This window comes from Cuculus canorus, chromosome 3 (genome assembly GCF_017976375.1).
Source record: "Cuculus canorus isolate bCucCan1 chromosome 3, bCucCan1.pri, whole genome shotgun sequence".
Taxonomy (NCBI): domain Eukaryota; kingdom Metazoa; phylum Chordata; class Aves; order Cuculiformes; family Cuculidae; genus Cuculus; species Cuculus canorus.
This window is the reverse complement of record NC_071403.1, coordinates 87,236,042-87,258,846: the sequence shown is the minus strand read 5'-3', so window position 1 is coordinate 87,258,846 and position 22,805 is coordinate 87,236,042. Positions and strand designations below refer to the sequence as shown.

The 22,805-nt window shown below is 43.4% G+C and overlaps 1 protein-coding gene across 11 annotated transcripts in view; it reads left to right on the top strand.

Moving 5' to 3' along the window:
• The first annotated feature begins 1,430 nt into the window (after window positions 1–1,430).
• The window catches only part of EHBP1 (EH domain binding protein 1), a 219,885-nt gene continuing 198,510 nt past the window's right edge, over window positions 1,431–22,805 (top strand). For all 11 annotated transcript variants that reach the window (XM_054062090.1, XM_054062084.1, XM_054062083.1 and 8 more), the window contains exons 1-2: window positions 1,431–1,580; window positions 2,360–2,746. In XM_054062090.1, the coding sequence (XP_053918065.1) occupies window positions 2,643–2,746 (104 nt within the window). In that variant the 5' untranslated portion in view covers window positions 1,431–1,580; window positions 2,360–2,642. The remainder of the gene's footprint in view (window positions 1,581–2,359; window positions 2,747–22,805) is intronic.

The following is a 22,805-nucleotide window of genomic DNA, read 5'->3' as shown; positions in this document are numbered from 1 at the left end:
CACTTTTCTCATTCCTATGTAGAATCACCTAGTTCCAAACCCCCTGCCATGGGCAGGGACATGCCACTGGATCAGGCTGCTCAAGGCCCCATCCAACCTGGCCTTGAACACCTCCAGGGATAGGGCAGCAACAGCTTCCCTGGGCAACCTGTTTCAGTGTCTCACCACTTTCATAGTGAAGAAATACTTCCTAATGTCCAGCCTAAATCTGCGCCTCTCCAGTTTATACCCATTCCCCCTGGTCCTATCTCCACAAGCCTTTACAAATAGCCCCTCTCCAGCTTTCCTGTAGCCCCTTCAAGTACTGGAAGGTCGCTATGAGATCTCCTCAGAGCCTTCTCTTCTCCAGGCTGAACAACCCCAATTCTCTCAGCCTGTCCTCATATGGAAGGTGCTCCAGCCCTCTGATCATCTTTGTAGCCCTCCTTTGGACCCATTCCAACAGTTTCATATCCCTCCTATGTTGAGGATTCCAGAACTGGACACTTTAAGAATGAAAAAAATCACTGCCTCTTCCAGGACAGCTCCAAATAGCTAGAAAATGCACACCCTCTGGCAGCTTGGATAATAAAATCCATCTTGAGAGAAGGCAAGGAATGAAGACTAACACTTTATAAACCAAGGGCTCACGTTTTTAATGGCCATATTTTTCCAAAGTAACTTGTTCAGCTTGCGCCCGTGGCTGCCCACATTCTTTCTCTCCTTCCACCCCAGGCACTGAATACCGGCAGCCCCTGCCCATCCCAGTGGAGAAAAAGGCTGCCTAGGGAAAACGGGCGAAAAAGTGGGATGAGGAGCTGTGGATCTGGCTTGGACACCGTTTGCTTTGCTGTAGGGAGAGCAGTGAGGACCGCACAGCCCCGAGGCTTCAATTTCGCAGCCTCCCTCAGACCTCCACCACATCACCGTGATGTCCCCGTGCTCCTGCTCGTTGGACGCGGGTTGGGATGTTCCTCCAGCTCCTCCCGAACCGCGGCCCCGCAGTCCCAAAAGAGGGACTCGTCTCCCCGCACCGGGACACACCGCGCTTCGCATCGGAACCGGGGACGGGCGGCTGGCTCTGGCCACCCCCACGGGCAGAGGCGCGGCCGGGCTGACCCCACTGCACTGCATATCACCCTTCTCCCTCAACCACCACCCCTCCAGCCGCGCGTCCCTCCCGGCTCGCAGCCGAGAGCTAGAGCGCGCCACGCCCCCCTTGGGCAGCGCCGCAGCCAATCGCCGGGCGTCTTCGCGCCGACGGGCGTCCGCGCTGACCTATCGAAAGGCTCTGTCTTACCTAAGCCCCGCCTCCCCGGCCGCTTGGGCCAATCAGAGGAGGGCGTGCGGGCGCCCCGTCTCCGCTGGGCGCGGACCGCGTCCCTGGCCCGCGGGTGAGTGACGGGCGGCGGCAGCCAATGGCGTGCGGGGGCGGGGGCGGTGCAGTGGGGCCGGGGCGCGGCGCCGGCAGGAGGGCGATGGTGGCGGCGTGAGCGGGGCTGGCTGCCCGGAGCGGCGGTGGCGGGTGCCCGGGGTTCGCTGTGAGGCCGCAGAAGGACGGGGCGCTGCCGCCGCGGGGATGGGGCTGCCGCGCGGGGCCGGTGAGTGCCGGGAGCCGCGTGTCGGGATGGGGCGGCGCCTCCGGGCAGGTGCTGCCCGTCCCCCTGCTCAGGGCGCCGCTGTCCTCCGGAGTGAGAGGAGCCTATAGGGCGTCCCCCTTTCCCTTTTCATCTCCCGTAGGAGCGCTTTTCGGTGTGGGATGGAAAGGCGTTTGGATGTCAGTGCGATGCGGGGAGGGAGGTGCGGAATCCTGGGCGGCCAGGGCTCAGAAAATGCCCTTTCCTCTTCCATCCTCCTCCTCCTCACCTTGGCGTTTAGGTGGTAACGCTCCTTTGCCTGCTTCTTGGCTGTTGTTTCTCCTTGGAAAGAGAAACGAGAGCGAGAGGTGTGTGTGTGTGAGAGAGACAGAGAGGAAACAACTGTTACACCTTTTGTCATCAAGACAAAGAACTTGTCTTCATCTGCCCGTGTCCCTCCCTCCGGGTGCCTGCTGGCAGCACCTCAGCCACTTTGCGTTGCTTCCCGGAGATGCTTCGTAAGGATTCCGTGTGGCCCTGACCTGCCCTTTTTTTTGTTGTTGTTGCCAATTATGATGGTGTTGATAAAAGGGCACGTTGATATGTTTCCAAACAGATTCGTGGTTTGCATTCCTGAAATTGCTGCAGCATTCTTATTTACTTATTTAATTGGAGGAGGGGGGTGACAACAGAAAGGAGGTATGTTTTTGTGGTTTGTTGTAGTCGTTTGAAAGGTACGGGATCATGTGTGATTGCGGCATGGGCTGTATTAACCAATGCTTTCTCTCTTATTTGTCTTCCAGTCCTGCAGTCTCCACATCATCTGCTGTGTGAGGAATGATGATTCCCTGAGAGAACTTCATTTCATTTACCTTTCTGCTCCTGGCCAGTCATGAGCTGTTCAGCTGGAATGGGATTTACCGTGAAGAAGGGAGAGGCAGAATGTGAATTGTAGACATCCCATCAAGCTCCTCATGTACTGTTTTTACTGTGTCGGTATATAAATCTGCTAGTATTGAGCACACACACTCTTTGACATACTCGCAGACTCGCAGCTGTGTAAGAATACTGATTTTTCTCACCATCATGGCTTCAGTTTGGAAAAGACTGCAGCGTGTTGGGAAACATGCATCCAAGTTCCAGTTTGTGGCCTCTTACCAGGAGCTGATGGTCGAGTGCACCAAAAAATGGTAAGAAGTGGCTCATGTTGCTGCACAAATGGTGGAGTAAGGCGCCAGTGCTGAAATAGGAAGGATGTAGCTCATTTTGTATTGTTTGATGTGCATGCATTGATCGTGCCTTCCCTCGCTTTCTCTTGCCTGCCTGTTGCAGAAGCAGCTGTTTGGGGTCCTTGTCTGTCTTGATGAGTGCTTGCTTTGCTGCATACTTACCTTGGACCTGTTGGTTTTGTTCTGTACTTTGATTTCCTTAGCTGATGTGGTTATTGTGCAGAGGACGGTGCGTTTATTAGCTTGGCATCTGTGAATTATTGGTGTGGGTTTGGTTGTTGGTTCTGTTGTAGTATTTCCCAGGAGATGTTTTCCAACTCAACTCTTGGTGCTGAGTATTACCTGCTGATGCTATTGTTACTTGACTGAGACATTTGAGATCAGCCCTGAAAATGGTGGTGCTTTAATCTGGGGTCAATACCCATTTTGATTTTGACCTTTTAACCTGAAGATGTCTTGTCTCTCCTCCTTCCTTGTTCCTTTCCATCTTTAAATGGGAAGAGGCAAGAGATAGATCCTTGGGGATTGTCTGAAGGTATTTGTTTAGTCAGACAAGAAGTTTGTGCAGTGCTGGTCCTGTTGGATGGCTTTGGAGCTGACTAGACAGCAGTTAACTGTTAATGGCATGGGTCTGGCACATCTTCCTTCCTATACAAAATGAGCTTAAATAAATCTGCTAGGGATAACTAGAAGCTGCTTTTAAATAGCTAAGCAAAGATCTCCATTATACAAATACTTAAGTGCTGTTTTATGTGCTTGGAATATTGATCTTACTGTCATAATTCCTCATGTTAGTGTGAGCCTGCGGCGTTGGGGGACAGAGAAAGTACTTTCCAAACCTCGTGGACTGAGATGTTCAAATCACATTGCAATAGACTGCAGCCTCCTTTCTAACACTTGGCCTTTCTTCTTGTTGGCAAGTTTGGCACTTGCATTGGCTGCTCTCACTGATTATGAGTAATTGCCTCTACAAATTTAAATTCTGTCTCTTCGAGCTGGAAATCTCTTGTCAAATATGCTGGAAGGCTGCTCTTTGCTCTGTCTTAAAGCAACACCGTCAGATTAAAAAAAATTTTTTAACAAGTTATCTTCCTGCTTGAAATAATTTTAAAGATTGTTAAGAAACAGAATTGTTTTGGAAGTTGAACTTTCTTTCACAGAATAAACTACAAATGGAAACATTTTAAAAGTTGAAAGAGGCTGTTGTGATTATCTCAGGTAATCTTCTGTTTAGTTCAGGCCAAAGAGTTTTCCACAGTAATTTTGGTTTATTATTTATTCCAGCAGTTGTGTTTATTACTTTTTATGTTCTGTTTGCCTGAACTAGCCTGTTTTGGCTTTCATTTTCACTTTGACTCACTCCTTGCTTGAGAATTTGCAGAATGCTTCAGTACTGAAGTATGATAATGCTGCAGGGGAACGTTCAGATTGGATCTGCTGCTAACTTTGACTTGATTTAAGAAAAAGTCGCACACAAAAGTTCTCTTGTGAACCATCTTGTCATTTTAGAAACAGTTAGCTTGTTGTTGAATCATAAATTAGAGTGTCCATCTAGCAAAAATGCCTGCATATGAAGTAGCGAAACAGCCTTTCAAAACCTGATATGCAAATATTTTTTTAAAAATAGATTGTCTTTCTGAATCTTAATTTTACATCCTTGAATTTAATATGTGCAAGATGAGTACTTGTGTTGGTTATGATGAAGCAATGGAATGGTGGTGAAATGTGGATGAATTCTAGGAAAAATAACAATAGGGGAAAAAAATCACTCAGCCATTTAAATTGTAGGCTTTTCTGTCCTGCTTCCTCTTGTTGGGAGAACCTTAACAAAAATGTCCTTTAAGCATGCGAGCTAAAATACAATATCTCTGCCATAAGTGGAACTCCTGTATGAAACAAAAGAGTAAATATTTACCTGTTTTGAGAACCCGCAGCTATGTCTTTCCAGTTTTGCACATGCTGAGGAATCACTGCTTCCTCTGTTTCTAAAGCTCATTTCTGTGTTTGGCCCATGTGAGACAAAACCAGAAGAAATGAACTCCATATGCTGTTCTTGCTGAAAGCACTCAATATGTATTAAGTGTCAGTGCTATAGTCTGTAGTTTGTTTGATCAAAATGTAGTAAGCAGTAAGTTATTTTAATGTGCTGGCATTTTAATAATTCAGTGTTTCTGGAGGAAAAGAATGCTCCATTCATATTTTAAAATAAACGACAATGTAGTCATAAACACACTTGAACTGAGACATTTCTGTGAGCAAGGATTGTGCATGCCCAAAATGGGCTGCGTGCCTGTCAGGGAACTGCTGTCTTCTGTTGAGTTTACATTTATTTGACTCTTCAGCAAATGGCTTGTATTCCAGAATATTTTTGTAACTGATGATGTGTAGTTTGCAAGTTGGGTGTATTTCTGGTAGGCTTTAATACTGTTTGTCACATCCTCTGGACTTGTATCGATTTGAATTTTTAACGTAGTGTTTAATACAGCTCCTGCTCTTGTTTCTGGAGTTATGCTGGCTGTATGGGAAGTCAGTGCCACTCTGGTGTTGCTGCTTCACTCTTTAAAAGGATTAACTCAAGGTGCAGCAGCATTTGTCCAGCATAAGCTGAAACTCCCATTCCTTTTTTTTACTACTCTATATTTTCTGATTCTTGTCCCTGTTAATGATTAAAGATGGCTGCTCTCATATGATTGTTTTTTCATTGATGGTGTGTTTTGGGGAGTCAGGTTGCGATGGAGTGTCTAGCGTTGTCACTCTTTTATTAGAAAAGCCTTATTTTCAGGTAATTAACAGGACTGAGTCACTTCTGTGGCATTCTGGCTGCTCCCGCTGACCCAGACCTAATTATTGTGGCTGCTCAGTACTTTTGAAAAAATTGAGCAGTCAGTTCATTTAGAGCCTTTCATTAAAAAAAAAATAAACATGGCCTTGGTCTTTAACATGAATTAGTGACTCCTGCTACTGTGGAAATGTCATGTTTTGCATTAATCATAGAAGGGCTTGATGTTTTTGAAAGGTGTTTTTTGGCAGTGCTGAAGTGGGTCATCCCTTGCAATGAGCTGGGACAGCGCAGGATTTCCTAGCCTCACCAGTCCAGGCCTGGAGGGACTGTATGTGGTACGAGAGAGTTAATTTAGTCCTTATCTTCCATGCAGAGCCATTGAATAAAACCAGAAATTGGTCTCATGCATTTTGTTTTAGGCCTCTCCTAAAGAGGTTGTGTTGTATTTGCTTTTCCGTGCTGTTGGAGCAGCACGATGTGTGTGAGAGGTGTGTGCTGGCCATCACTGCCAGATGTAACACTGTTGCTTGCATAGGGGATCCCACTCAGTTGTCTGAACACTGGTGTCTAAGCGCTGTTTGAGATGTCTTTGGGTTTTCTGCCAGTTCAGCTGCCACTTTGGAGAGGCTCTGGTCTCCTGTTGATCCTGTGTCAAGCCTGCCAGCTCAGCATGCGTTTCATATGTATCCCAGGGCTTCTCAGTTGCTGGAGGCCTGTGTCAGGTGACTGAGTTGAGGTTTGTCCCAGGCACAGGAGGAAAATGTTCGTTTGGACTAGAGTTTCTTTCCAGTACTCAGACCTGAAGCTGTCATATCTGTTTTACAGAGCTGCTGAAGCATCCAGTGCTGAACACATGAGCTCTCTAGGATGGTTTTTATGTTTCTGTATTTTTGTGTGGTATTTTGCGAGTCAAAGACTCAATACAGTCTTCAAATGCTGTATTCACTGATTTCTGCAAAGAATGGCCTAAATTACAGAGCTGAAGTTGCCAAGTCCCCTTGTGTGGCAATGGCATTAGATGCTTTTATGAGCAAGAAAGCTGCTCACCTGAACGTAGTTACTAAGTGCCTGAAAACCCTGGAAAAGAGTAAACGTAAGGAAGCTTTTCTACAGGACTTGCCATTCAGCAGTTGCTTTAGAGATAAGGAAATATGTTATGTTTTTACAGTGTTTGTGATGCTTGTCCTCTCCTATATGGACTGCTTTGCTTTTTAATCTTGCTTAAAAATACAGCGAGGCATGATGTTCTAAAAGGGTTAAACTTTTCTTTTATGCTGTCTTAATTGAAGGCAGGCTTAATTTCCATGAGGCAAGTTGCCTAGTTTTGTATCAATTAGGTATGGTCTAAAGTAGTTTCTGTATTTTCAAATATACATCTTTCTCTTTTGGAAGTGAAGTAATGCTTGATCTTTTTTTCCTGAAGGCTTTAGCCATCTATTTTTCTCTTCTATTGTAGTTTCATAACTGGATGCTGCAGGAATTTTAAGGTTTGGCATGGACTGTGCATAGGAGAGAAATGAGTTTTTTGTGATTCCACAGTTCACACCAGTCTGCTTGCCTTGTGGTCGCTGCTTTCCAGCAAACTCTTGGGTGCTGAAGGCTACTGAAAGAACTGCACTTAACGGGTTGCTGTAGAAATCCTGGGACTTGCCTGTGCAAGGTCAGCCTGTCTAATTGCTCGATTCATTTCCTTGCTTTGCATTGGTGGTAAGAGAGGATTTTGTGAGCACCTAAGTGCTTTTAATTGTTAAAGATGATCTTATGGCAGAAAAGAGATAGTTACAGATTAATTCAGGATCTCTTTGAGTTTAGATTTGCTGTGAACCCTGCTTTTTGTTGTCAGCCTTTTCTTCTTGGCTATTGATTTGGTTTGTGTTTGTGCGTTACCCTTGTGTTTGTGCGTTAGCCTATCCTAACAAGTATAGCTTGTGCAAGGAAAGTGCCACACAATTTCTTCTGCTTTTTACCCTTCTTTTCTCCTTCTTAGTTGAGTTATACTTTGTCCTCACACTCTTTATTGAGATCTCTAATTTCACACCACGTAATCCCCACCTGCAAATACACTTCGGCATTTTCTTCTCCATCCATTTCCAGTTTTGAGGACTCTTTGAGGATTTAAATTGTGTATCCAACTTAGTCATTCCAAATAATCACCACCAACTGCCTTACAGGTTAGTCTGGTCCCTTTCTTCCTGCAAGCACACTTACTGTCCACGCACAAAAGCAGTTCTCCTCCGCCACCTTGCATCCCTTTCCTTTTGTAGCTGAAAGAAAAATCCCTGATTTCAGAAACGTAGATCTGCTCATTTGGGCTCCCTGCCTGACTTCTGTCAGGAGATTGTCTAACAACCTGACTCCTTAATACCAGCTCCTTTAACTCCCTACCATACCAGGCTGATCTCCTGGCCCCTTTTTATAGCCTTATGACTGTTCATGGACCATAAGTCAGGAATTTCTCATCAAAACTGTTGGGTTGCAGGTTGTGCAGTGAGATACAGGTTCAGTAAGGAGAGGTATAGATGTATATGAACTCTTCCTTGCTTCCAACTTTTTCAGATTGTTGGTCTGCATACTTATACTGATTTTCTATTTGCAGCAACAGTTTGAGAGTATTTGAAGCTCTGTGTCCAGTTCCTAAAAGACCTCATTCATAGAAGCAGTGTTTTATAAGAAGAATTTCCTCAGATTTAGTCGACCTAACTGTCTGCCTCCTCCTCTCCTTACTCAGACTGAACTGTGAAAGGGGCTTCAGCTCTCTCCAGCCATTTAAAAATTAATTGCAGTGTATCTGTAAGGTGGAAAGATTTGTGTTTATCATAAATACTTGCTCTAAATTTTATTTGTCTTTAAGAGACGGAATTGTTTCTAGCAGTTCCCTGACATAGTTTACTGTCCTAGCAGTAACGAAAACAATTTTCTGAAGCAGAAAATATTGGTTTATTTCCAAGTTGTAGACAAATCTATCTTAATGGTCTGTCATTCGTTCATTTAAGGGTGTGAGGATGTCTACTTGAGTAAACAAAATACACTAAGTTACTTTCTAACACAGCTTTAGTTTTGAGAGAGAAACTTCTGTGTGTGTAACTTCCTCACAGAGCTTTACAAATAAATAAATCCTGGCTGTATTCCTGTAGGCGCTGTGTTGTATGCATACACTAAGTGCATGTACTGTTCCTTTGAACCCAGTGGACCTGAGCTGTGATAAAGAATTATTTTCAGGATTGAATCACCGTGAATACTTTTTTCAGTTCTTTGTGTTATGAGGTTAAATAAGATGAAATATTATGATCTTTTGTAGGCCTCATCTGAGCTGAGGCTTCAGTCTCTTGGACTGCTCAGGCTGTATAGTGCCAGACTGTCTTCAATTAGTTTTTAATTGGTTGGAGAGAGCTGAAGTCCCTTTCACAGTTCAGTGTGAATACGGAGAGGAGGAATCTGATAAGGTTGAATAAATCTGAGAAAACTCTTCTTGTAAAACAAACTCTTCAGTTACTGTAGTAAAAGCATTCTGCTTGGGAGGCTTTCTGAGAATAGGGGAGTGGGGGGTTGTTTATTTACTTCTAAAAGCTTTCCCAGTGTGTTCCGAGGGCAGTGTGTGAAGTGTGTGAAGTGTGTGTGTTTTTCCCTTCTCCTTCTCTCTCCTGTCACTCCTTGGGGCAGAAGCTGGCCCTGGTAGGCTGTTTGCTGCCTTGCTGTGGGATGATCCCCAGCCGCCCTCTGCTCTGAATCTGTTCTGTGTCCTGGAGTGGACTCTGAAACACAGGAATTATGCAGCTGGACTTTTGTTCCTTATTGTAAGATATGCACACAGCAATAGGGTAAATAAAGCTGTCCCTGCTTTTTTCTTCTTCTTGTCTTTATTTGAAAAATGTATTTCTGCAGTGTACAGTTTATGTAAGTGCATCGGAGCCTCTCGGCTGGCAAGCTGTATGTTTTGGCAGTTATGGTATAGGGGAGTTGTGGCTTTGGGCACCTTGAGAGGTGTTGCAGGGACTTGGGCACTGTGGCTTAAGCATGAGCTAAAATTAGCAGAACTATAACTAACATTGCTGTTGTCTGAGGCTCTGATTCATGAGGCTGTCTGGATTCTTGAGTGGAGATGAAATGTCACTGTCCCTTAGCAGTAGTCTTCCTCTGCTTCCTTCTGCCCTGAAGCAGAGGCAGCGTTACAGTGAGGCTGACTGGTGTGTTAGTGTTAACTGCCATCAATTTCAGTTCTGATTTGTAAGGTGAGCATGAACTGCAATGGTTGCAGAGTGTGGACACCTTCCTTACGCTGTCCTGACGCAGCGGGGAGGAAAACCTGCCAGAGGGGTGAGATGAGCCACAGCTGTGAGCACAAGTGTCTTAAAGTGTTTCAGTTAAATCGCACTGAGTCAGTGCCCTGTGCTGTCACTGTAGGGCTTCCAAACACATAAGCTTTTGAGATGATTCAGAAGTGCAGGCCCTTCTGAACTATAGTTTCCAGCTTCCTGCAAACCTGTAAAGATGAGCAGTGCAGAAGTAATTCTCATTTGCCTGTTGAGGTTCTCTTTATAGCGGAGAGTTGTTATTAGGGGTTCTTTTTAATTTCTATTTTATTATTATTTAAGGAGACTTTCCTGAAGATTACTCCAAAGTTGTGGCCAGGCTCTGCAGCTGCTTAACTGCCTGCAGCTGCTGAACAGTGATCTCTATGGCTCCGAGTATTTATTTTAGCACAAACTGGTTTTGGGTTTTATTTCATCTGCACACTCATTCTCCTGCAGTGATTCTGTGGGCATTGTTTTGGGTGAGTTGCTATATCAAAACCTAACAGCACACTAGCATATGTAGTCTGTGTTTTCTAATAAGTATATCTGTTTTGAAAAATTACTTTGGTGCTGACCAGCTATCACAAGGGCAAAGTAATCTCTAGTTCCAGGGACAATTGAATTAAATGATTGGGAACATTCAAATATTCTATCATATCACATCAGTTTTGATCCCCATACTACCCCTTTTTTCCTTGGTGCCATCTCCACAAGCACCTGAATGACCAGTCACCCTCCAGTGGCTCCTCTTTACCCAGCTCTGATGGGTCGGAGTTGTCTGAGGCTGCCACATAGGTGGCAGTGGCTGTTGAGGTAGCAGATGTATGTTTTGCTGGGTGTGCGGTTTTGCTGGGAGCATGTATTCACCTCTGCCAGTTAGGACAAGCCCCATCACCCTTCTTGTAGGCCAGACAGACCAATAGGTCACCTCTGGCCTTTTCCTTAGATACATCTCTGCCTGATGCCCTAAAATGATGTCTGTCTTGTACTTTCCTTGGGGCTAAGGCTAATGCACTGATGCCTGTGCTTTTAAATGTAGTGTCTGCCCCCTCTGACTGTCCCCTCCCAGCTGTGCCTGGGAAGAATATTTGCCTAGCCAGTAGTGTTAATATAAAAAGCCATATTAAATGAGGTAATTGGAGAATATGGACTTTGAATGTAGTTGGCAGCACACTGTATGCTGCCACTCAGCATGCTCCGTGAACTTCCTTTACTTTCAGTGACTGCTCATTAATTAAACTCTGAATCCCTTTGTTTATGGCAGTACATAGGAGGTTTAAAAGAACAGAAAAGAGGTATCAAAATAGCTTAATTCTCTTTTCCAGCAAAGATCTAACTCAGCAGCCTTTAAATTTCCAAACTGACCTGTTGCAGATTTATCTGTGGCTTATCAGCAGGGAACTTAACCTTGAGAGCTCCTGGTGACATCTGACATGACTATAGCTCTGGAGTCACAACTCTAGCCGTGTTGGCAGGTGGGTGAGCCTTTTTGGCTGTATTTTTCTTCTGGTTGTACTTACAGTCTGTTGGAAATCTGATTTAGTTGTTTATCTCTTCCTGTAGGTAACCTGAGCAGTAGTTGTATAAAACTGTTGAAAACTTTCAGGAGAACAAGGTTTTTGAACTTTTTTCTCTTCAGGTGCAGTTCTTAACTGGATAGAGTATTTGGAACAAGTTTCTCTTAAGTTGAACGAGTGAATATTCATAAAATTTCCCTTTGCATTCCTTCATCTTAGACATAGAAGAAAATTTTAAGAGTGGGAAAGTCCTGACCCATTTTCAGCACTTCCTGTCATACCACAAAAGGCAAAAGAATCTAGCACAGTGTTACTTGGTTTTTGAGGCGTATTTGGGATGATTCCTATTTACTGCTAGCACTTTTAAAAAGTTCCTTTTTTTTAAATACCTGTGACAGTGATGTTTTCACTCCGCTTATTTTGAGATTTGTGGAATTTTGGGTTGCAGGCTTTGCTTTTTCTTTTTAATTTTCTTGCTAAAATTATTTACTTTCCTCCCTTTAGATGGCTGCTTTGAGCTCCAGTGTCTGCATACCCTTTCAGAATAATAAGACACAGATAATCTTAAAAAGGAGTTATTTTCTTTCTCATGGATTTCTTTTTTTCATGCAGTAAATGAGATTTGATTTTTTTCATTTTGAGCTGAAAGATGACCAAGAGAAAGCTTAACACTCTGAATACTCATAGTGGCTGATGTAATCTTGTGATTTTTTTGACAGAGGATTGACAAAGTGTGTGATGACCTGTACTGCTAGAATTGCACACATCTAGTGCTTACAACATGACGCCTCATTTAGTCCATGGCTTTAAGGGTGTGTGTGTGTGTGTGTGTGTGTGTGTGTGTAAGAAGGCAAGTCTTCTTTCCTGCCCCCATGCTTCTCTTCCCTCTCTTCTGGGGTACATGCTATGCCACCTGAAAGCTAGCAGCTACACAATGGCGCAGTGCTGGAATATGGTAATAGAGAGAGCTGGGTAAGGGATGGTGCAAGGGGACTGTCCCTGGCACATGGTCTACTGCCTGTGGCATGCAGCTCTGCCACGCTGCCTCCTCCAAAGTCCATCACCACTCCCTACCAGCACTAATGTCCCTTGTCTAGAGAGCTGGAGCAGCCCTTCTCTCTGGGCACACAGTTCTGGTGTGGTTGGTGGGGCTGTACTGTCAGTGATCGCAACGAGTTACCTTGCTGCATTGTTATCGTCGAAACTTGGGCTTCTCCCTTGTTTTCAGCTTTGCTTCATAAGGGAAAAGTTCTCATGTGATGTTAAAATATGTCTGAGTTGTCCATCAGGCCAAGACGTTCAGTGTTTCGTTGGTGGGTTTCAGCAGGCGATACCAACCAAAGCTTGTGGGGTGGAAACCTACAACTGTTACTTCACGAGTTTTGTGAGAAGGGGCCTCTGCATAGAAGAGGAGTCTTGGTCAGACTCTGTGGCTGCAGGTAAAAAGCTGTTAACTCTGCATTTTAATAGACACAGGAGAATCTGCCAGGGAGAAAGCTGCTGGCAGCCTGACCTCTTTCCCTGTGCCTGGAACTGTAGGTTTGTTTCAGTTTGTGCTTCCATGGGGCCCTTTGTGCGAGTGTATTTTTGGAGCAGGGAACTGCTAGATGAATGTCTCCGTTTCTCTGCTCCCATCTGTTACCGTAGCTGCCTTGGGAAAAGCTATATGACAAGGGAAAAAGGTGGTAAAACCAGGCGTGTTACCTGTACTTTCAGTCTGCAAGTTACCTGGCCCTGATGCTTTGTGTTCATCATGCCTGTCATCAGTATGATGTCATCAGTACCTTCAGTACTGCTGATGGTGTGGCCAATGTTGGTGTAGTAGTGCTGAGGATGGTGGTGCAGCCTTTGATCTCCTTTCTTATTGCTGTACCTGGAAACAGGAATAAGGAAATTTTTTCCTGTGGATTCAGTCTCGTTGTCTGTAGTGAACCTTAATAAAGTATGTACAATGCACAAAGTCTGCTTCCTCCTGGAAGAAGAATGCTGACTTCAGTAAATAAATTTATTTCAGACAAATTTATTCTTGGGGAAGTTGAGCATGTACTGCAGGCTTAAAAATAATACTGCTTCTCTTAGCAACAGCTGTTAAAAGGAGGGTGCTTTCTTGATTTGCAATTAGTGATAAAGTCAACAAACTGTAATTTAAGAAAAAGAAAATAATCTTGAGCTAATCCTGACTATAGGAAGACTACAATTTGAGCTTGTTTATGTCCACCTCATTGTGAGGACTGTTGGTATCTCTAGTGTCTGCCAAACTCCCATTAAGGCCCAGAGAAGCAGAAACCTGCTGCCTTGTTAGACTCAGAGTGGGGGTTTCTGCTCTTCTCTTTCCTCCTGTGTTGTGCCATAGGTGGGCTCAGAGAAGACTACTAGGTTTGCCTCATATCTTCTCCTACAGGGTTAGTTTCTTCTGTGCTGCCTTAGACAGCTTTTAAAAATGGTTGGCCTTGCAGCTTTTTACATGGCATATTTGCTTTGTTGCATTTCAGCGTTGCTCAGGGATGGGCAGGACTGGGCCTGAGGTGTGCTGAGCTGATGAGGAAGCAGAGGGAATAAGGAGCAGAACATGAGGCTTTTCTCCCTGTTTGAATATCTTCTGGTCTGCCTGTATGGGATATAAAGGCAGATCTTGCTGGCTTTGGGGGTACAAAACTAGTCACCTAAATACGAGCAGCCCATGTGCAAAGCAAAAATAATTATTTTGGAGAACAGCCGCAGAGCTCTCTTGTATTTCTGCTGACTTCATGTCTTTGGTTAGCATGTGTTTTATTGTTGAGATCTTAACTTCTTCTTTTACTGAACCTCCCTTGCAGCAAAAGGGAAGTTAAAAACAGTGTGGAGATATTTCTGGAGGCTGGTGACCTGTGACAGAGAAGTCTGTGCATTGTATGTGGAAATATGTATGCACTGCATCTTGAGCCGTATATGAAGTCACTGTACACTGTTGAACCCTCTTAAGAGGAGGGAAAGCCCAGACACTGAAGATCTATAGCAGAAGGAGTGGCTGTCACTAGGACGGGACAAATCTTCTACTCTACTCTGGGAGGTTCTCAGGATTGCTGTGGGGCACACAGCCTAAGGAGGGCCAGAAATTTTGCTTCCTTTACAAGCTTAAGTAATCTCAATGGTAAATTAAGTAGCTTTGAGATAGTGAAGTATTTAATGGTACCGACATGCTCAACATTGTAGTAAACCCCAGGCCTTTGTTCTCCTACTGAATACCGTTCTTTTCAGCTCTAATCAGATTTCTGTGTTTTACTCAGACAAATGTTTGCCGAACTAGGCCATGTAAAATTCTTACGACAAAATGTGCCACTTTAAAATGGAAACTTATTGTGTCACATTGAGCTTTCAGACTTGATTTTGCTGAGCAAGCAATATTCGCATATGTGAATGTAGGCCTCATTTATATGCAGCAGCTGCACTGTTTTACTGTGCCTTTGCAATCCATGCCATACAGCACCTATTCTTCCCTTATAGTCAGAGAGACAGCAGTACAGAAGTACGTACTCTAGAGACATTTTCATGGAAATAACTGCACAGACAGTTTAAGCACTTCTGTAGCAAAATAAAAGTGAATTTATGTTTTTGATTGTACTGGAACAGCTATTCCAGTTTGGAGTAGCTTCTCTAATTGAAGTAGTTTTGTTGCCACAAAAACTGTCCTGACCAAGTCTTGGCATCAGAAATGTTCTTTTGCCTCTCTTTGAGTGTCTACTATACTAACGGTCATACAGTTAATGAAGAAAACTGAATTTAAAATGTTCCAGGTATTCTTTTTGTGCTGAATGACAACAAACTGCATTATTTAAATATTTCTGCTTTTAACACAGGTAGAAAAAAGCTGCCTGCTAATATCACATGATGTTAAAAAAAAATTCTGAGTGCATTTGAAAATTTTTCTATTCAAAGGAAGATTTATAGCTTCATAAACAAAACTGCGGTATGTGTCTGGACTTCCTCTGTGTAATTTTACGCAGTTCGAATTGATGTCCTAGTCTCTTTGACCTGAAACATCATTATGTTGTCACTGTATTTTATTTTCTTCCCTGGATCTGTGTAAGTTGTTTTCCACATTGGCGTCACATGCGAATGTGATTGGGGTGGTTGATGTGAAAAGGGTAGGAGTAATACAGCAAAAAGAGTGCGCACATGCTTTTGCTGTTTGGTACATTTATACACAGTTACAGGAACATAAGAACTTATTTATTATTTGAGTTTTTTGAGCTGATTATGTCCAAGCATGGTTTCTCTCTTTATTTTAACCTGGGAAGCTGGTTCTGTATACACGTGGCTGTGGGAGTTTATTTATTTATTTTTTCTATCCCAAGGCAAGTGCCTGATCACAGCAAAGAAATCGCGCGATAGTCTCTCTCTTCTCTCTTGCTACCTAGACGTAGCCAGAAGCTGCAGAGTAGTTCCTTTGAGTACTGAAAATAGAAGAGCTAAGTTACTAAGAGTAGTAGTGAAAGTTATTTTTATTCCTTACATAAATAATTGTGTCAGTCAGTTTAGTCACTTCGTTTGCTCAGAGCAGACTTGGTAAATTCTGTACGTTTTTTTCTGTGAAAGGTTTTTGGATTTGCAGGGAGAAATAAAGTCCTTTTTGCTTGTCATTCTATTAGAGTGTGTGGTCTAGTGATAGAAACAATAGAAGTCAGAAAATCCTGGCTCCATACTAGGCTTTCTTTCAAATTCTTTGTAACTGTAGACAACTCATCTTTTCTATCACACTCTAATTTGCACGCACAGATCATCTTCCGTCAGCTTTCATGCAGTTTTATGTCCACGATCACTTATATGTAGGATTTATGTCTCCTGCAAAAGGCCAGAAGGTAGCAGCTCTATGTTTGGTGGTGCTGGTGTAAAACAACTAAAATGACACTTTACTGTGTGGAAATAAATATCAAGTGCTGTCAGTTCCTCTGCGCAAAAATTCTGCAGCTGCACAGCTCCAGTATTAATCTGGCCTTGTAAGACTGCCGTGTGATGGAGAAAAATGATCCCCATTTTATATCTCTGAAACTGAAATACAGAGAAATTGCAGAAAAGGTACATGAAACTTGGTCTGTACTGATAGGAGTCGTGTGAGTGCGTATTTATGGTAGCAAGACATTGCATAAGCGAGGAGGAATCTGCAAGTTATACCCTACAAGCTGGAAAACAAAAACAAGAAAATGAGGGAGCATTTTTCTGAATATAAGCGATGTTAATAATGAGGTAATTTGCAAGTGTGTTTGGTTATATGAAGTCAGAGTGGATACTGTTGCTGAACATCGGATTGAGGTAGGGCAGGATTGGTAAAGCAGAGTACATAAGGAAAATGGGAAAGGTGATTCTGTAGGGGAAGTGACCACATTAACACTGACCCACAGTTACTGTTGTAGGAACTTAAACAAGCTTTCTGTTTTGAGGAGGGGTTTTTGTTTGTTTTCTATATATTTTCCTTTGAGTGGTGTGTAAGTAAGAGTATGTGTAGTCATACATGCTAGTTTGAGGGGGAGGAAGGAATTGGTACTTGGCTCTAAGCATATGCTTTCTCAGTTGATGTTTCTAAAATATTTTATCCAGTGATGGCAATATTAGAAACGACAATAACCATAAGGACCAAGCTCCTCTTCAGTAGAGGTGACAGATGCCTGAACTGTGTAATTGTGCTTGAAAGCCTACCTGCTGATGAGTTCAGTGTGAAAAGTTCAGGGGACCTACGCTGTTTGTGTCAGATTCACTTGCAAATGTTTGTGACAGTCTGCCGATCAGTTCAATCCAAATGTTTTAAGAGGTGTTTATGTAGAAACTATAGCACTACAGACTTTGTTAAGCTCTGTGAAGATTTTTGGAATAAAGCCGGTAGGATGGAGCTCAGTTACAACTCCAACAAAGCTGTGTTGTGCCATCTTCACCTTATGGATATTTTCTCTTTGATTCTTTGAACCTTTTCCCCCCTCCCTTTGGATATTCCAGCTGTAAGGTCCCTGTCCATGTCTTGGGAGATATAAGAAGGGGAAGAGAGAGTATGGTTGAGGAGAAGAAGGAGCTTGCATCCATTTTCACATCCTAGGGTCATTCGGATGTGGGGGACGTTTATTTATGTTAGGTGAAACAGAAGGTGTCTGATGTGAGAGCTTGTCTACACTTTGGCCCTTCTGGCCACAATTTCTGCTCTGCTACCTTTTGCTATCCTGCTGCTGAGTGACATACTTCATTTGCAGGAAGACTGAGGGCTGTCAGCCTCTTAGGACTAAGGCCTGTGCATGCTGGCCCGCAGGGAAAACTGGTGGTGTGTGCCTGCATGTGCTGCTGGGGACAGGCCACATGCGGCAGAGATGTCTTGGATGCTTGGGATTTACTTCGTGTCTTTACGGAAGTGTTTCACTGCTTGGAGGCTGGATGTTGTAGAGTAGGGTGCTTCTAAGGAGCTGTGGTGTAGCCTGTGTGTGAGTGGATGCCCATGAGGTTCTGGCATACACAGCTGCCACTGGGAATGCTGCCCTGCCCCTTCTGGGGAACTGGTTTCAGTTCTGGGGAACTGGGGAACTTTGAGTTGTTCCAGCTTTGTGAGGTGATGTGGCAAAAGCGTGGCTTTGGTTTACGCTTTGACTTCATAATTTTCTCCAAAACACTTGTTTTCATTGGCTTTGAAGTTTGAAGGTTTCAGTGACCTAAAGCATCTTTGCATGTTAACTGCATTGAAATGAATGAGTAAATTCACATCTTGTTTGTTACTGTATTGCTTGTCTGGCTGCAGAACAAACAAACCCAACCCCATATATGTTAAAACTGAGGACTAGCTTTTCAGACAGAGCATTGAGAAATGAGGGGCCTGGCTTGACTGCAGTGAGAGGGGTTAAAGTATTTAGCCTGCTAGGTCTGCCTTCATCAAGGTCACGTCCAACCGTCCAACCAAGGGCTGCAGCGCCAAGGACGGAAGTTGCACTTCCTCTGGTGGACAGCTTCAAGGAAGAAAAGCTGTTGAGAAAGCATCAGTACTGCATGGGGTAATGTGTTAAACAGCAAGAGCTAGATATGCCAGTGCTCATCTGTCAAAGCTCAAGAGACAAAGTTAAATTAACAGATCAAGCTGAGATAAGTGTTTTGTGTAAGGTCTTGTCTATGCTTAGAAACTGGAAAAGTTAAGGAGAGCTGACTTGAAGCATGGAGTGCATAAATAAAGCTGTACTGAACACTGCTGTGGATGCACTTATTCAGGAGATTTGCTTTTTACTGTAGTAGTATGATGATCTTAATTCTCCTGAGTGTTCCTCCATGGATCTGCTGATTGTTTTGAAGTGCTCGTACTGCTGGAGCACAGGCATGCACACGCATGTGCAGTGCCTGCCCTGCAAAGGCTGATGTTCCATCTGAATGCCTCAGAAGTAAATATGTTAAAATTTTGCAGGCTTCAACTTTTGAGCCTTGTTTGTTTTAAAGATGAAAAGTGCATTCTATATCAAATATGCTGAAATATGTGGAAAATCTTATTTTGCAGAATCCAAGGAGTTTGTGTGCCCACGCATCTCTATTGTCCATGTTGTTGACTCTGCACATAACTGGTTTTTCCCCTCAGTGCTCTATATGAACTCTGTGTGGCTCAAATTGATTCCCATTCCCTTGATGGTTAGCTTGCGGAGTGGATTTTACTAATTAGGCTTCTTTGACCCTAGCTAGGCAAGTTTATAAAAATTCTAACTTGAAATTTAATAATTTACAGTAACTTATCTTCATTTCATTTACTGTAATGGCCTTCTAAAACTTTTAAATTAAAAATTTTCTTCCTGTTTATCCTCATTCAGTGCCAGATCCTGCAGCAGTTGATCCGGTAGGAGGTTTTTGCCTTTCACTGTAAGGACGCCGTTCTTCTCTTGTCATTACTAGGTGTTGCAATAAGTTTGAGAAGCTTTGTCTTTTACATTGGATGGACGGCTCTCAGCACTTTGCAAGTTTAAGAGTGTATTTTGCTATAGGAACCAGCCTAACTTCCCTATTTTTTATTCACCTTTCAGCTTCCAAGGAGAATTGCTTTTCACACCAGGCACATTTGTGTTTACAGATAAAAAATTTTTAAACTGGAGTAAAATTGAAATCTAGGGTGAGACAAAATTACTTAATCTTTTAAGCTGTGTGCTTTATGGGACAGAGGGGCTCTGTCTCTTTATCCCTTTGCCTGATTTAATGGTATAAGACTGGAATCCAGCCTGCAAGACATCAAATCCACTTAATAAAAAACCTGGACAGCATCCAGGAGTCTCTTCTGGCTGCAGATGTTTCTTTACAACTGCCCCGTGCTAAGATCTGTCAGGTTACTACAGTAGCCATCAGGCTGAAACATGCTCAAGCATTTCACTATAGGATGGGGAGGTTCTCTCTGTTTCAAGTTAGTAGAAAATACCAACCATGACAGCACAGACAGAAGAGCGGCAGTGTGGTGGCCAGCATAGTAACCAGATTTAGTGTCCAGTTACAGATTTGGTGTGTGATGGGTAGCAAAAGGCATCATCATAAGATGCTGTAACAGTTGATACTAGCAGTATCTACTTGTATACATCTTTTCCAGGAGTGTAAGCAAGGAAAGGGCAGTGTTCATTTTTAACAGTTTAGGTGTCAGAAAATTCCAGGGATGCAAAGGAACTTCTATTCCTTGAGAAGTATCCCCTTTTGAATGTTAGGAACCAATGGTAAGCTTTTCAATGGAGTGTAGGCAGAGCTTCGTATCCTGTTGGTGGGAGCGTCTGACAGAAGTGAGAGCTGTGTCAGGTTGTAACAGAAAAAATACAATATAGGAAGATTATTAAAAAAATTAAAACCACAAACAAAAAAAGTCTGGCTGGCTGAAAGATGTAACTTCTATGTAAATTTTCAGCATCAGTATGAATTTGGCTATGCTGTAGGTTCAGTATGTTTGCTCTTTTTTAATCAAAACCCATGCTTTAAAACAGTGATTTACACTATTAGTTTCCAGCTTAGCTAATCTTGAAATAATGAATTACAAACTAGTTCAGATTGCTGTTGGGCATCTTACAAGCAGCAGTTATTTGCAGAATCTGTTTAGATCCATAGTTGTTGTTGGGTTTAGGTTTTTTTTGACCTTGAAATAGGAATGTCCTGTTGCTTTGATCTGCAAATTAGGAAGTTTAATATTTTTAAAATACTTTCCAATTTTTAAAAGCTGTAAGGTCATTTTTTTAATGTTTCAAAATAGAAATAGAAGTCTCTCGGTATGGAGATATTTTGGGTTTTTTGTTTTATTTACCATATCGAGCCTTTGGTGGTGGCAGGAGGTTTTGCTTGGTCTCTCGAGTATGCATGAGTTAACAGGCAATTTTTCTTAGCCAGTACTGGCTACTGGATATGAGCCAGGGGTGTGACTACGAGGGCATTGCTTAGAAGGCTGGGTCAGTTTAACTTCCTAAAAATAATACAAATTTTTAGGCTTTGGATTAAGGATTCCAGAGGAAGAATTGTTGACCTGTAGATAGAAGTAAATATCTTGCTTTTGAGTTCTATAGTGGGAAATGTTTGTTTCAGGCGTCAGCTTGGAAACGATGAAACTATTTAAACAGATTGAGCAGGAAGAGAAGAGTTGTTCTACTTTTGCATTCTTTGGAACAGTTGTTTAGCTGACCAAGTAATTTCAGTTCTTATGGCCATGCCTCCAGCTTAAAGCAGCTCTCAGAAGGCCACATGATCGAGGCATCTCAGTGGCAGTTTCTACTGGCCTGCGACAGTTCCATCAAAACCATATGCAAAAATTCTGTAACCCTGGGGATGTCTTTATTTCTTAGCATGCAAGAAAATCATAGCTTTAATTTTGACAGCTATCTATCTATAGTTTACCGGTGCAAAATTTATCATAGAATCCTAGAATGGTTTGAGTTGGAAGGGACCCTAAAGATATCCAGTTCCAACCCCTGTGCTATCGGCAGGGACACCTCCCACTGGATCAGGCTGCCCAAGGCCCCATCCAACCTGTCCTGGAACACCTGCAGGGATGGGGCAGCCACAACTTCCTTGGGCAACCTGTGCCAGTGCCTCACCACCCTTGTGAAGAATTTCTTCCTAATGTTCAGACTAAATTTTCCCCTCTCCAGTTTGTAGCCATTCCTCCTTGTTCTGTCACTCCATGCCCTTGTAAAAAGTCCCTCCCCAGCTTTCCTGTAGGCCCCCTCCAGCTACTGGAAGGCTGTAAGTGTAGCCTATATACTGTAAGGTATCTTTGGGGCCTTCTCTTCTTCAGGCTGGACAACTCCAGCTCTCTCAGCCTGTCCTCGTAGCAGAGGTGTTCCAGACCTCTGGTCATCTTTGTAGCCCTCCTCCAGGCCCATTCCAACAGTTCCATATCCTCCTTATGTTGGAGATTCCAGAACTGGACACAATACTCCAGGTGGGGTCTCACGAGAACAGAGTAGAGGGGCAGAATCATGTCTGTTGACCTCCTGGCCATGCTTCTTTTGATACAGCCCAGACTATGGTTGGTCTTCTGGGCTGCGAGTGCACATTGCCGGCTCATGTAGACTTACTCTCATTTGTTACATTTTGAAGGTCTCAATAAGCTTGGAAAGGATGGGATCTTCAGAGCCTTTGGGACTTTTGCTTAGCGTGCAAATGTGTGACTTTGATTTGGACCCAAATTTAGATGCAAGATTCCCACATTTCTCTGCGGTGTTTTGAAGCTGTGGCTGCTTCTGAGATCTCCGGTAGCTGCTGCATTGCACAGTGGTAACATCTGCAGTTTTGTGCCTCTAAAGGGTGACAGGAAGGTGTGTTGCCTTCACCAGTGCCCTGGCTGTCAAGAAGAGGAAGCATGTTCCTCCTGGTAACTGGGTGCTTTGCTGAAAACAGGTGGTTCATAATCCTGCAGTTGGTCATACAGCTGAAGGGATGCCAGAATCGGAGCAGAGAAAGCAGCTCTCAATGCTCTCCTTCCCCAAAAGCAAGTTCATCCCTATTGATACCATATCTGTTCTGGCTGCAGCTGAGAGCACCTGGCAGTATATGCAAAGGCTGGTCTCCTGGGCAGAGATGGGGGAAGGAGCTAGCACAGCATGCCACGGTTTCACTTCTGCTCCTCTCCCCTCTTATTTTCTTATTTTTTTTTTTATCTGATATTAATTGACTATTAGTGATATTAATTTGAAAAAGCAAAAGGAGGCAGCTGGCAGATAAGGAACCTCTAATTGGGGAGCTCACTGCACATGAACCAAAAGAGCCCGTGTCTCAGAATAAGTATGGGTTAGTTTAGGGCTCAGTAAAGTCATCATTTAGAACACTAAGTATGTATCACATTAGCCTTTCCAGGCTGCTCCTTGTATGGACACAGCTACCATTGATCTGCCCCTTAGCTTACTGTAGCCTTGTGTCATGCTACCCAGAGTTAGGCTACAAACTTCTTTGGAGTGTACACTGTGCTGCCTTTTATAGCTTCAACC